Source organism: Gymnoscopelus microlampas (genome assembly GCF_963454915.1).
Source record: "Gymnoscopelus microlampas genome assembly, chromosome: 8".
NCBI classification, from domain to species: Eukaryota; Metazoa; Chordata; class Actinopteri; order Myctophiformes; family Myctophidae; genus Gymnoscopelus; species Gymnoscopelus microlampas.
Window position 1 is genome coordinate 7,431,338 of NC_139945.1, and position 16,337 is coordinate 7,447,674.

The 16,337-nt window shown below is 41.6% G+C and overlaps 1 protein-coding gene across 1 annotated transcript in view; it reads right to left on the reverse strand.

Annotated features, from left to right (window-relative positions):
• p2ry6 (pyrimidinergic receptor P2Y6) overlaps positions 1 to 16,337 on the reverse strand; it is a 30,700-nt gene that overhangs the window by 3,389 nt on the left and 10,974 nt on the right. Inside the window, exons 2-3 of the mRNA XM_084064928.1 lie at positions 4,027 to 4,172; positions 36 to 323 (exon numbers count right to left, since the gene is read on the reverse strand). Of these exons, the coding sequence (XP_083921054.1) occupies positions 36 to 323; positions 4,027 to 4,154 (416 nt within the window). The 5' untranslated portion in view covers positions 4,155 to 4,172. The remainder of the gene's footprint in view (positions 1 to 35; positions 324 to 4,026; positions 4,173 to 16,337) is intronic.

Genomic DNA, 16,337 nt, shown 5'->3' on the forward strand with positions numbered 1-16,337 from the left:
ACCGGTACATTACGGTAATACGTCAGATCCCTCACCTGTAGAACTGAAAGCGCACCAGTTTGCAGGCCAGCTCGCCGAACGGCCAGTAGTCGTGGCTGGCGTAGTTGTAGATGAGCAGGGGAAGTGACATCACGTACAGGAAGTCGGCGGTGGCCAGGTTGAGCATGTAGATGTTGCTCCTGGACAGGTTGGGTCGCGACCTCCATATCTTCATGATGACGGCGGCGTTGAGAGGAAGGCCCAGCAGGAAGACGAAGCTGTAGATGGCAGGAAGCAAGATGCGCTTGAAGTCCTCCTTGTAGGTGCAGCGCGGACCGCCTGACCTGAAGGCAAGGTAAATAAAGGCACATTTCAGCAACAAGGCAATTCAATGTGCTGTAGACCATTGGTTCTCAAAGTGGGTCCTTGAGGGAGTTCCAGGGGGTGCCCAGCTAAATGATAGATTAGGCACCAAATGGACCCTTATGGGTCTGTAACTCTGAGAGTGTACAAATGGAACCAAATGGTCTATTTGGTTCCATTTGTACACTCTCAGAGTTAAATTGACATAGATTTTACAATATAAATTGCGGTCCAAGTGATAGAAATGCCATTAAATGGGGGTCCGTAGCCCTAATGCATGTCAAACTGGGGGTCCTTGAAATTAAAATGGTTGAGAATCACTGCTAGAGCCGTAAAAAAATCTTCTCTTATGGGGGTCCCTGGCATATCTTTTGAAATGGGGGTCCCCGGCATGAGATTATTAAAAGTAAATAAAAGACTTTATTGTTACACCGTGTTTACAGGTACATAAGAGTAGGGCTGCAACTATTGATTATTTTCTATTATTCCATTGATAACTTTTTCGATTAATTGAGAAGTGCCGTAATAAAATACATACCGTAAATTTCGGACTATAAGCCGCAACTTTTTTCCCCATTTTTCGACCCTGCGGCTTATATAACGGTGCGGCTTATCTATGGATTTTTATAGCTAACGGCCACTAGGGGACCTCCTAAATTTAGGGATTTTACACCCGCGGCTTATAGTCCAGTGCGGCTTATATATGTACAAATCATTCAATTTAGCTGCTGCGGCTTATATTCAGGTGCGGCTTATAGTGCGAAAATTACGGTACATAGATATATTTTTAAATAACAAATCTATTAAGTATTACTTTATACTTCGTTGTACAACAGTATCATGGAAGAATAGTGAAAATAGCCAATCTACAAGCTCACAATCACATTTACAACACCTTGTATTGTGAATTGTGCTTCCATGTAGTTTTTTGTTTTTTACTTATAAATGCACAACATAGGGATTGATCATTAATCAATTATTGCATTAAATGATCGATTAACGATCATTTAAGCAGATATTGTAGAAGCATTAGTAATAGTAATATGGATAAACTATCAAATAATAATGTACAAACAATAAAATAATCAACCGTGTACAGTAGCAGAAGTACACCAATCTTGCCAGTAGAGGGCAGTGTGATTCCACGCATAACAATTAGCTCACTCTCTACACAAAGTGAACAATGTGACTCTAAACCATGCTCTACTTTAAACCAAGGAATCGGTGTGGTTCACTTTCAGGGTGCTGTTCAGATTAATGGCCCAGCAGATGTCGCTATTTCACCTTCTACCGGTTGCAATACATTATAATCTCAATACAACTGAATGAGATTTCGGGCGAACTTTATACTTGATTTTATTATTTTAGTAAACCTTTTCATAAACACGTCAATCGCTAGTTTAACGTCTTTTTAAATCCCCATGATATGCATTTAGTAAATTATGGTCCCATTCATTTTTTTAAATTCATGATAAAGTAGGGTATGTTTCTAGGGTTTCTACTGGTTCTACCGAGTGAAGACCCGCCCTTGCTGCGGTTGCAGCCAATAGCATTCATTTCCATTAGCATTTCGGACCGGATATGGAAAGGTGGCGGATTTGAAATCACTGAAAAACAGGCTTCAAAACGTGTCTCTAGAGACTAATGGCGTCACTTTGTCCAATCTTTTTTACAGTCTACAGTATGCTCTAATCACATTGTTAGCTTACTTTCTACACACTTCCTTTCTCCTATTTAGTGTTGATACCGGTATCAAAAAAGCTGTTAATGCTGCCTAAACTGCTGGTATCGGTATTGGCGAGTATGCCAGTTTATGCCAATCCAATACCACGTAATTTATCACATGATGATATTTAATTTACAGTTAAAAATTATTTGTATTTTATATGGAATGCTGCAGCTTATCTTGCGCTACTGTAATGACCTGTTTTTTTCCGTAAATTAATGCCCTAGCTTGTCTACTTGTGTCATATTTAGATTTTTTATTTTTCAAAATAAGTATAAAGTATACATATTTAACCAAAAAAAAGTATTAACAAGTGACTAACTACATTGGATACATTGCCATTCTCCATTTCCTGAAAAGTAATGGTTTTGGACATACAAGGTTTCCATCTGACAGCGACAATATGCTATTTGTATATAACATACAGTATACTGTATATATCATATACCGTATACTGTATATCATATACAGAGTATACTGTATTATTGTCTCCGCCAGGAGTGAGGAGACTATGTTTTCGTTCTCGTCCTTCCGTGTGTCCACCAAGCTAACATTGGTCAAGCTTCACGTGACACGTGACAATATGTTGAAAGGGTGTGCTTTGATTGGCTAGCGAGACGCGTGATGAAATAGAGACCTATAAATAGGTGTGTCACTTCAAAAGATCATTTATATCTTTTGAAGTGAGGTAAGACAGGATTAATCAGGAACAGTACTGGCGGAGGAGACCTGTGCTCCGAGGAGCACATTTTCTAGTTTACTTATTTTTTTACATCTTGGGAAAATCTGGCAGGAAGAAGGGAGTACTGCAAACGTTAGAGTGTTGACCGTGAGAATGAGACGTTGTCCTCTTAGCACGGGTTAATCAAACAACTTGTGAAAGAACGGGTGACAATGTCAGATAACGATCCCGTTGCTATGTGTTCATGTCCTGTTTGAATCGTGAAAGAACGGAACAGGATATGGAGTGACGAATGAGGGGAATGTCTACCAACGGATATAATGGGGGACCGGGGAGACAGGAGAGAGAGAATTGGATGGGATGCTGATGTGCTGCTTACGCTGGCTTGCTGTATAGGCTACCTAACTGCAATTGAATACATCTACTGTATTGAATATGTACGACGGACTCGGCTGCATCATTTCACACCTGGTGAAGATAATCCTGGGTCAGCAGATAATCACCCACACATGTTTATTTTAATGATCAGTAAATCGATTGTGTTCCTGCTTTGGATAAATGGAACCAATGTAGTAGTTTACTTTAAGTTTCGTATTTGCCGGGTATCACAATGAAGGAGAAAATATATTATCAATACAATCTTGGTCTTTTGGCAATTATTTGGGGGCCCACTTGCACTGCCCACAGGTTGAGCACAAGGGGCAAGTCTTAGATATTTACGATGAGGCCGACACGGAAGCTTATAAATGGCCAGAGTGGCGCTGTTTTATCCTGCGCCGACCTGCGGTGTCAGAAAGAATTTATTTTAACGCAAGTGAATGGGTTTTTTGACAAACTTTAGACTAGATTTTCTTACTGTAATAAAAATTGTCATAAATTCTATACGCTTCCAGTCGCTAGTTTAAAGTCTCCTTTCAATCATCAGGATATGCGTTTTGCTAAATTATGGTCCTATTTATTTTAAAATTGGGTTATTAAAGTAGGCTATTCTCTAGGAGGGGCGGGATGATTTGATTGACAAGCTACACAACCAATAGCATTCATTCCCCGCCCCCGCTCTTGATTGACAAGCTACCCAACCAATAATGGTCTGGTCTCATTCTGCAGGATATGACGCGATATGACGCGATATTGAAAGATGGCGGACCTACAGTCTTGGAACAATCGGCTTCATTTTTGGTCTGTAGAAAGCAGGGGAGTGGCTTTGTCCATCTCATTTATACAGTCTATGGTTGAGAATCACTGATGTAATGTAAATATGAGCATGTAAAGTGACCTGAAGAGGCTGATGTTGTGGTAGAGGTCTTCTAACAGGTCGAGGTCGATGGTGTGAGGCTCTGGCGAGGAGGAGGTCCCCGTGAGGAACATCTCCGCGGAGAAGGATTCCACAGATGGCAACGACATGGCAGCTAGCTTCACATTCTGTGGAATACAGAGAGACGCAGGCTTCTGGTTTTCTGGAGTAGAATATTGACACATGGTGGACAAAGTAGACATGCAAGTAAATACTAAATACCGTAAATACGTATTCAAAAGGACAAATTACAAAGTACAATTTATTTTTAATATCAATGCATTGCTGTATTTAAATGTAGAACATTTACCTAAAAATGTAAAAAGAAGGAAAAAAAGAAACTAGAAAAAGAGCTCCTCGGAGCCAGGCCAGGTAGGTTATTGTGGCTTCCTGGTGGCGCTATAATAGGAAATTGCATGCTGCGTTCATGATTTGAGGCATTTTGATCAAAACGGAGCAATCCTGCAAACTTTGGAAGCCAACGTTAGCCAATTAGGATGGAATATGAAATATCGGACACATCTGTCTTGATCACATGACTATAGAGACACTGTGTACTGATTTGCGTGATTTTTGGACAGAATCTGATAGAGTAATATAGAAAAATGTGTTTTACAAAAGTCAGCCTCCTGGTGGTGCTCTAAAATGCAGATGTGAAAAATGCATGGCAGAGGTTCGGCTTTGGCATCCAGGGAGTGTGTTTGCACAGTTTTGCATCAAAAAATGTGTTTTACAAAAATCGGCCTGGGGATTTTTGAAATAGGGCCTAAGTGGTTAATTCATGATATATTTTTTAGTTAAAAGTACAATATTAGTATTTGAAATGTACAGTAGTGGAGTGATAGTTATGTGCTTCTAATCTCTTCAAGTACAGAACTCAACTAAATGCACTTAGTTACTGTCCACCACTAGACACAACCTAACCATCCAGACCTCAGAGGTCGTTTGGGACAGGTCTGCTTACTGTCAGTGTCCCCAAGCAGCGTAAAATGTACATGCACCACATTATCTGGAACAAACTCCCAGAAACCTGCAGGTCTGTTACAACTCTCAGTTCCCTTAAATCACAGCGAAAATGAAAAACCTTTCTGTTTGTCGCTCCCCTTGATTTGCAAGAGGAGGCTACATGTAGAGATCCATTCATTCATTCATCACCTCCTGCAACACCATCACTCACACTGAGGCCCAGATGCATCGCCGGTGAAAAGATGATTTAAGCCACTCTGACCGAGGCAGTCTCAGACTGTGACTCATTGCATTTCACAATTGGCATCCCTTCAACTGCAGACTGCGCCTGTGCATGTGCGGGTGTGCATTTGTGTGCACACAAATGCACGTGTGTGTACAGAATGTGTGTGTGTGTGTGTGTGTGTGTGTGTGTGTGTGTGTGTGTGTGTGTGTGTGTGTGTGTGTGTGTGTGTGTGTGTGTGTGTGTGTGTGCGTGTGTGTGTGAGTGTGTGTGGGCTGGTAAACCGTGACGCAGACATTTCATAATGGAGTAGGAGGTAAAACAAGGCGATGGGAAACAAAGCTGGATCATATTGCACCATGTGCCACGTGGGCAGAATGGAGAGTTAACACACCGTCTAGACTGGAGCAGTGTGGGACACAACAGAATAATTCCTGATTTATTTATTTGCACGCCGTGCCAAGCAACTTCAAAGCTATAATGCCTGATTTATACTTAGTTAGTTGCGCACTGGCGTCAAGCAAGTACAAGCTCACAAGCTCACAACACGTCACACTGCGACCCGCTTTGAGCTTGTTCTTGCTTGACACCCGGTGCACGCAGTGGTGGAAACGCAGTGGTGGAAAGTAACTATTTCCATGTTCTGCTACATTCTCCTATACCAGTGGTTCTCAAACTTTTTCATGTCAAGGACCCCCAAATTGACACTTATTAGCCCGCGGACCCCCATTTGAAAAGATATGCCAGGGACCCCAATAAGAGAAGGTTTATACGGATTTCTAGCAGTGATTCTCAACCATTTTAATGTCAAGGACCCCCAGTTTGACATGCATTAGGGCTACGGACCCCCATTTAATGGCATTTATACCTCTGGGACCCCAATTTATATAATAAAGTCAATGTTAATTTAACTCTCAGAGTTACAGAACCATAAGGGTCCATTTGGTTCCTATCCATCATTTAGCTGGGGACCCCCTGGAACCGCCTCAAGTACCCCTGGGGGTCCCCGTACCCCACATTGAGAACCAATGTCCTATACGGCTGAAGCCTGCGACACCAGAATGCTATGAGCGGTGCTAGACATCAACCAGGATGACATGTAACCAACAAGCATCTGCAGTGGTGTTAAGTGACTAAGTACATTAACTCAAGTACTGTACAATTTTGAGGTATTTTTTACTTATAGAGTATTTTCAATTTTCAGTACTGCATAATGAGTACTTTCTACTTTTGGTACTTTAAGTACATTTTGATACCAATACTTTTGTACTTTTACTCAAGTATTTTTTTTATTCCGGACTTCTACTTGTAATAGAGCAGGGGTCTTCAACAGGGGGCCCGGGACCCCTAGGGGGTCCTCAGAGTTACTACAGGGGGTCCGCCAAATCTTTGTATGATATGATTTTTCTTTTTTTATATTAACCACTTGAACCCTTGCATCCCTTTTCTGAGGAGAACTTTAGCCAAAAATAGCAGATCTACAAGCTGCGAGGCGTTGGCAAAGAGTTATAGGTGTAGAGGGAAAAAAGAGCAGCAAAAGTATATCTGAAACATCATTTTATACAAAACAGAGGGGGTCCCTGCTTCATCTCTCTCTCAGCTAGGGGGTCCTTGGCCTGAAAACATTGAAGACCCCTGTAATAGAGTAGTTCTACATAGCAGTATTGACACTTTTACGGGGGGGGGGGGGGGGGGGGGGGGGCTACCAAGGGTGAGAGAGAAGATAGCAGCCAGGAGAATGAGGCTGGCCGGTCAATCATCAATCATCGACACCGAGAGCTCTCAGTCAGTTAATTTATTCCATGGGAGCTGTTAGATCTATTTTTACTATCTATAGTGTATTAGATTTTGATTTGTGTCATTTTGGATAATTCCATAAAGCATGATGTATTTTTGCTCAGAAGGGACAGTTCTGTAACTGGAGATATAAAATGCCCTTCCTCCCTGGCCTACTCTCAGTGGCGTGCACAGATATTTTGAGGGGCAGGTGCTCAAGTAAATTATACTTTTTTTGGTTTACTTGGTCTGCTCTTTATTCCCTCTACACCTATACCTCTTTGCCAAAAATAGCCGATCTATAAGCCCACAACGCCTCGCAGGAGCTTGTATATCTGCTATTTTTGGCTAAAGTTCTCCTCAGAAAACGGATGCTAGGTTTCGAGTGGTTATGGTAAAAAGAAAAATCATATCACATAAAGATTTGGCGGACCCCCTGTAGTAACTCTGAGGACCTCCTAGGAGTCCCGGACCCCCTGTTGAAGACCCCTGCTGTAAACTGGAAAAAAAATATATATTATATATTTAAGCCTGACTCTGTGTTGTTTCTTTAATTCCTTATTGAAAGCATAGTGTCCTTGTTTATTCTAAGTTATCAGGAGCAAACAGAAGCATACAGTAAATCACAAGACCGTCCCGCACCTACAGGAGCCAACCCACATGGACATAGTCTACTAAAGAAAGACTGGTGAGCTATAGCCAGATGTATGGAGGATGGAGATGACTGAAGACAGGCTTATCCAAGGAGGACCTAGAGAGCTACAGTATACTTTAAACCTCTACTCCACTACTACATGCCTACATTTTGAAGGCAAATGTAGCCTATTTTTACTCCATTACATTTATTTGATGCCTTTAGTTACTTTACAGATTGATATTAACTATATAAAATATAATCAACAAATAAACTAAGTGGGTTATTTTTATGAATTATTTATTCAGTTAAGAAAATATTATATTGATTGGCCCATTTGTGTATCCCCTCCTTTATAGCTGCAACATTAACTCCACAATCAATAGTTACAGTATAATAAAAATTAAGTAATATGTGTTATTCTGATGGCCATTCTGCATAGTAAGTACTTAAGGGTGGAAACTGTTGTGTCCAAAACTGTTACTTTTCAGGATTCAAATTCAAAAATAGCAAAAGTAGCAGATCTACAAGCTCAAAACAAGCTTGTATAATTGGCTTGTATATATCTTTTGATACTTTTGTGTGACACTGTAGTATGATCAAGTAAGGCGTTAATTTACGGGGAAAAAAACACAAAGTTAAAATATGGAGATAAGATGTATATTTTGATCCTAATACTTTTGTTCCACCACTGGGTGTGTGACACCGGTGCACAATGCTGTATATAGGTTGAGTCAACCTAGGGTCAAGTACACACTGAATAGTTGTGTGCACATCGTGTTGTACACTTATCCTAAGATAAATATTGAAAGATTCAACTGAGTGCGGCCCGTGTTTATAGAGATTAGTAGGGCTGTCACGATCATGAAAATGTACTTGACGATTAACTGCCATGCACATTATTAAGATTAACGATTTAATTGTGTTTTTTTGCCATTAACCATTGGAAGATATGAATAAAAATACATTTATTTTAGGCTTCATAAGCAAGAATTGCACAGGGCAGATATGAAAAATAAAGAAATTACTGCCTTATTGCACTTTCATTTTTATTTTATTTTTTATAGTGAAAATAGCGGATCTACAAGCTCACACAACATGAGCTTGTAAATCGTCTATTTCCACTATTTTTGGAAAATGTTTCAAAATGTATGATTTTTTTTTTACATGGAAACGATTATGGCAATTATGACGATTATGCAAAAATAATATTGATTATCTCAAATAATTCTGATTATGTGACAGGCCTAGAGATTAGTAGCACTAATATGGGACTATCTCCTAAGTGCTTCAGGGATGAGCGTTTGCTTCACGTCATAATTATAATTAACCCATTAAGGCCTCGAACTGTGTCATTTTTAGATTTGAGCTAAAAAGCATTATTATGCACTTTGGGCTATTCAAAAATAGCAGATATACAAAGCTTATAGGCTACGAGCTTGTAGATCTGCTATTTTTGAAAAATCGTGAAAATGTGTGCAAATCTTCTGAATATATATATTTTTAAAGCGAACATTTTTTAACTCAAATCGTTGTTTCTGTAGGTCCCTGGAACAAAATATTTTGATGGGGGTCTGCGGCCAAATACATATCATTTTGGGGGTCCTTGACATGAAAAAGATTGAGCACCACTGATATAGAAACATACGTTTTTCAGAAAACTGTTGAGATTTAGGAGACATGTAGAATCGGCTTCAGGTCTCAATGGGTTTTAAGCACTATAGCACCACACAGACAGTAGTATAGAGGCTCAATCATTGTGTGTGCATGGACATACGTATGTACCTGTGCATGTACGTGAATGACACAAACAGACAGACCGACAGGCTGTGTGCGCGTGTGTGTGTGTGTGTGTGTGTGTGTGTGTGTGTGTGTGTGTGTGTGTGTGTGTGTGTGTGTGTGTGTGTGTGTGTGTGTGTGTGTGTGTGTGTGTGTGTGTGCTCACGCTTTGGCCACGTTTCCAATTCGCAGCGCCCTGAAGGCTTTCATTACCAAAGAGCAAACAGCAATCATGGTCTTATCGGCACTCTGCATGTGTTGCAATGTGTGTGTGGGTGTGTGTGTGTGTGTGTGTGTGTGTGTGTGTGTGTGTGCGTGTGCGTGAGGGTGTGAGTGCAAGTGTGACTGTAAGTGAGAGTGAGAGGGTGCAGACTTCGACTGCCTCTGTGGATGAAGGGTAACTATAAACAAACAGGCGAGAAATGCAAGGTAAAAACCAACATAAAGTGTCTAAATAAGGTTTTGGGCCGCCACGAGCTGCCAGAATAGCTTCAAATACCTTGGTATAGATTGTACGTAAGTCTGGAAATGTACTGGGATGGAACACCAATTCTAACAAAAACATATTCCCTCATTTGGTGTTCTGATGGTGGTGGAGAGATCTCTGTATTGATTTGTACTCTTTGGTCTCGTTGACTTTGCACAACCTGGCGCTCAATGTCAACAAGACCAAACAGCTGGAGGTGGACTACAGGAGGACAGGCAGAGAGCACTCCCTCATCCACACAGACGGGGGGCTGCAGTGGAGAGGGTCAGCGAGTTCAAATTCCTGGGAGTTCACATCACTGAGAAATTCACCTGGGGCGTACATGTCACAGTATGATTGGAAGACCAGTCAGATTGAAAAAGGTGCACTTGTTTTCACCGACGGAGGCGCGCCGTCTGAAGGGGACTTGAGCCACGAGAGGCACGGCCGAGCGAGCTTAGGCGAGCGAGTCGCCGTGCCGAGCGTTGCCAAGTCACCTTCAGCCGACGCACCGCCGTCTGAGTTATGGCCCGATAGGGACAGAATAATAAACATATATATATAAACAAGAAATGACCAAAGTCATAATAAAGCTGCATGCGGCAGGCTTTTTTTGCCCCAATCTTTTCATAGACCTGATTACTTGTTTTTTGGATTGCTTGTTTCTATCGCCAAACCTGTCTTCCCAACAATAGCTAAGATTGAAGTCAGTGTGAACATGGCCAAATAATAACTTATAGCCAAACTAGGTCTAATGAAGCACGCTAGCATTTAGGCTAACCCTCCTCCCTGAGGCTGCAGTAAAAGTTGCACTGTCTGTGAATGAGGGGAGGCAGCGGAGCAGGGTTACTGCGGGGGGCGGGCCGTCTCCCCATTCGTGTCGCCATTGGCTTAAAGGAGTGAAGGACAGCCAGGACAGCCAATGACACTTAGGTGTCACTCAGGTGTCGCTTGGGTGTCGGACTGGGGAGAGAGAGATGGGAAGAGACACGCAGCAAAGGTCGCCGGGATCGGGATTCGAAGCCGCGACACAGCCGTCCAGGCCAATCATTTCTTTTTTTGATAGCCCACGGCCCCGCCGTGGGGTAGCGCGGGAGGTGAACTCGAAGAAAACGAGCACTCCTTTTTCAAAGGAGTAATATATACACTGAATGGCTGGTGAAGAAGGCACAACAACACACAAAACACTTTCTCAGGCGCCTGAAGAAGTTTGGCGTGGGCCCAAAGGTCCGACAGAGCAGGGTGAATCTCCTCAGGCCCGCACACTGCATCCTGACCTTCATTCTACATACATTTTACTCTTAAATGCACACATAAGAGTAACAATTCCTGATGTACACACATCATTTTCATACTTGTCAACAGTGTGTGAGAGAAGGGGAATTAGCTCAGATGGTAGAGCGCTCGATTCGCATGCGAGAGGTAGCGGGATCGATGCCTGCATTCTCCAGATACATACACTCAGGGATAAATATTTCAACACATGAGGGAGATGGACATACTGTCATACAGTATGTGGTCCACTTAAAGTTGTAATGCACACGTTGTGTCAACAAGATGAAACAATACAACACCACCTTGGACATTGATTTGCAGTAACTAGTAGACCCAAACCATGCCAGGAAAATGAAATGCCCCTAGCGGCATAACAGAGCCACAGGGTCAAGAATTGAGGCCTGTACTGTCCTCTTGCTGTATGTATGCCACACATGCATTTGCCCACTAGTGGAGAATATGGTGACTCATAACACTTTTCCACATCTCTGTGTAGAAGACCAGTGCCTAACGGTTTTCACACCACTGAACACGCATTAAGTCTTTGTAATGAGGGGTTTATGCACTGCAACCCTACTATAATAACCCTCTCTATGTAGTTATCAACAGACTGAAGATTGCTGACACAGTCTGATCACGTCCTGCGTTAAATTCCTCAGTTACCTGAGGAAGAGTTGCTGCGTGTCACTCCCCGTCTCTCTCTACCTGTCTCCTGTCACTCTCCACTGTACTATGCAAATAAAGGCAGAAAAAGGCCCCCAAAATATCTTTTAAAAAATTGCTCCTATAGAAACACAGCACTAGATTGCAGCTTTAATTGTTTCATTGTATTATGCAGTCCACCTGTATGGAAGCGGATGTATTCCTTATGTTTTTCCACTGAGTCATTCTTATAAGCATGCTAGAAGAAGGTGAGCCACCTTTCCTCATAAAATGAAAGACGAGCCTAGTCTGTTAGATTATGTGCAGAGTAGATGATGAGCGATTAGGGGTAGAAATATATTGTAACAATTCCTGACGAAGACACTTCATTTGGTAGAGCACTCGCTTAGCATGCTATGATGCGAGAGGTAGCGGGTATTGATGCCCGCATTCTCCAGAGACATTTATAGGGATAGAATTTCAGAGCAGAGGGAGATGGACATCTCTAACAGGAAAGAAAGTGATCTTGAACATTGTATATGTTACAGTATGATTGAAAAAACAGTCAAATCGTTTTCTCCGAGTTCAGCTCCCGCGCTCCCCCGCGGAGGGCGGGCCCCCCATCAAAAAAAGAAATGACGTCTCGGAGGTACCGAGACTAGATTTACGATTCTGCCCCTATTGGGACAGAACTCGGACTGCGCTGAGTCGGCTGAAGGTGACTTGGCAACGCTCTGCACGGCGTATCATACTGATACATACATTTACAAACCAAGACTGTGTCAAGGCATGTGTCTGCAAAATATATTAAAAGTTGAAATATGGAGATACAATGCTTCTGCCTGACAGCAACGATATACTGAGAACTACTTATATATAAACAAGACACAGAATCTAATAATGGCGCAGCTTCCTTTTGCAATAAGAAAAGGCTTTCAGATCGTTATCTGGTTATCTGGCTCTTCAGTCTTACTCATACTGTAGTGGGGGAATCGCTTCCCTTCATCCTTTAACATTGGGATACAGTATGAACATCTTGAACAACAGCTACACATTACTTATAACGTTGCCTATATGGAGCTTTGCTTTGTGGTTCGCTGTATGCACATAGCAGCCTGAGCTGAGCTGTAATTTTGGTCTACTTTTGTGGGGCCAGAGATAATCCCTGCCCTCTGGCACCAGTACCATATCAACACATTGATAGACCAATAAAACCACGGCAAAGACAAAAGGTCACATATTTGTTACTTTCTTAACATAACACAATTTGTGAATATTCTTTTTAACACATTTGAGTGCCATAAACGGTCCGGACCGTTTTTGAGAATCCAAACCAGAAGTGCCGAAAACGGTCCGGACCGTTTTTGACCAATTCTATTTTTATACGAGGGGCCCACGTGGGGCGCTATAACGAAACTTTGGGATCACCCAAGGAGTTTCTGAGAAGGAGAGGCTGGATGTGGCTCCATGTCAAAAATCCTTCCGGTCGGCGTTTCCAATGTTATCTCCTTGACTAAAAGCTTAATATCTCCATTTCTTTTTAACGTGGTGGAAGCGAGCCGTTTTCGATCGGCGATCACGCTGCAATGGAGGATCGCGTTGGAAATATTATTGTTCCAGGCGTTAGTCGGGACCCTCCGCCGCCTCGCACGCACGCTCTGTTTAAATGCACTTCCGCGTCGGGGTTTCTACAGCACGAAATGTATAACGTAAGTGGATGGAAGAAATGCAGGCACTGAACGTATAATATTCTAATAAACCTCTGGCACCCAATGTATTAATACTGACCAATTGAATGATTATTTTCAATCCTGTCAAGCTATAACAGTTTAACCACATGTAATGCCATGACCTGTGCCAAACATGCACCCACTCTACATGTACAGTAAGTGAACCTTGGTACTGCCTGTAACAGGATGCCTTAGTATACTACTGTATGTAATAATAATTCTTCAAGGTGGAATTAGCTGAAATGGTACAGCGCTCGCTTAGCATGTGAGAGGTAGAGGAATCGATGCCTGCATTCTCCAAATACTCTTGCCATCGGTCTCCACTACAAGAAAAAGTGCCTCTCGGTTTAATGGAATGAAATGCCAAAGTATTATGAATCATGCGCACTGCCGAACATATTCTTGGCTTTCAAACAGTGCCAGTATGGTTCTTCAGCCCCCATGATCCAGAGAGATACGTCAGATCATAGGTTACTGGAGTCAGAATATGTAAAGTACACGGTACACACAGTTGCAAACCAAATACACCAAAAATGTCCTGTGATAGATTCCGTTGCTGTCGGGCAGAAACCTTTTATCTCCATATTTTAACTTTGTACGTATTTTTTCCCCCAGTAAATGAATGCCCTACTCCGTTGTACTACAGTGTCACACAAAAGTAGCAAGAATAGCCAATCTACATGAGGGTAATAAGCGGGCAGGCTGGCAGGTGCTGAAGATATTGACATCTCTCTCGTATATGACGTGACTTCAGTTTGTAATCACATTACAGTAAGCAAGCGTTATAAATAGGATTGCGGTAATACAATTCCACATTTAATGTATGTCACCTAACCCATGTTTAGCACATACATCAAATCATTGCTCTCGGGTGGAAACCTCATGTGTCCAAAACTGTTACTTTTCAGGATTCAAATTCCGAAATAGCTGATCTACAAGCTCAAAACGCAATGTGACACGTTTTGAGCTTGTAGATCAGCTATTTCGGAATTTGAATTTATGTGCTAAACATGGGTTAGGTGACATACATTAAATGTGGACTTGTATTACCGCAATCCTATTTATAACGCTTGCTTACTGTAATGTGATTACAAACTGAAGTCACGTCATATACAAGAGAAATGTCAACATCTTCAGCACCTACCAGCCTGCCCGCTTATTACCCTCGATTGGCAAACACGGGCTGCACCGCCCACTGTAAGACAACCCACACATACACACACTGTGTGCAAATAATAACTGACATCACACCAATAGAGGACAAACAGACAAAGACCATTTTGTCTTTGTTTCTCTCAACCTTAAAGTCGATCAGTGGTTCTCAAATAGCGTGGGTCGATTGTCAAGGTACATGGTGTGCTGTAAGACAGGTCCATGTGTGCCTTGGGATTTTGTGTCAACTTGTTATAAATTATTGATATTCTTTTAAATTGACTATATCAGTACTTCGTGCCACAGGCAAATATTAAACCCTAAAAAATGTCATGTCAGGTACATTTAAATTGTATTGACCTGTTTTTCCCACAACATTTCAAAAATAGCGAAAATAGATGATCTACAAACAAGTTTTGTTTGCAAGATTAGAAAACAGCACAGCAGTACAGTTACAAAAGCTATGCTAAAAGGATAACACACAAAGCTCCGGGGGGCTTGCTTCCATTGTGGTCCAATATAAGAACTACAGCATGGGTACAATCATCAGACTAGGAATGGGCAATTAACCGAAAATACAAAATAAAATATTAAAAAAAACGATATTTAGATCCAATAATCGACTTAATCTCGCTAATGCAGATTAATTGATGAATCGAGATGCAGGGCTTTTTGGGGATCATTTAAGTAAATTTCTTATATATCAACGAGTCAACATGGAAAACAATTCAAATACTAATCGATTAGTCTGATTAAAAGGTAGGGTAAGTGATTTGCTTTGGTTAAAATAAGTGTTAAATAGCTTTATTCTGATAGTACTCATTGTAGTGATGAGCGGGACGGGTTTTTTCATGACCCGCCCCGCCCCGTGACGGAACCCAACCCGCCTCAACCCACCCCGCGAACTCATATATAAATCTATGGCTCAACCCGCCCCGCGACCCGCGATTTTTTTTTAAATTCTGTAAAATCATGGTCAGAAAAGAATCCCCAAGTATATTCAAACTGTTTTATTGTTATTATTCTTATTAGGAATACAGACAAAACAAGAGCATGTGATTATTTTTATTTTTTTTGCGTGTGAGAGCGGCTGACCCGCGCACCCACAGCCCGCATAATTGCCTCTGAAATTCTGACTCGACCCACCCGCGCCGCGGGTTGACCCGCGGGTCCCGCGGGTTACGGGTCGACCCACTCATCACTAACTCATTGCTATAGAGTGTTTGTTCAGTATTAGGAGTCTCCTTGTCTCTCCACCTCTTTATTAAACAGAAAATGCATTTTCGTTTCAGTTTCATTTCCAATTTTATCCAACCAGGACAGAGAACTCAATCAGGATACAGATTAAACAAGTGAAATTGGAAGTGATGACACTAAGAAATGAGCAGACAAAATTGGAACTGGAACATTATACAAATTAAGCTTAAAAATGGGTACTTTCTCCTGATTGGCTGAGATTTTGACACCTACCGAAAAATGTATTTTCTGTTTATTAAAGAGCTGGAGAGACAGGGAGACATCTGTTACTGAAAAAACACTCTATAGCAATGATTACTATCAGAATATAGTATTTTAACCTTTTAACAAAATATTTTTTGTTTTAACCAAAAAATATCACTTACCCTACCTTTAACTACTTAACCCTCTATC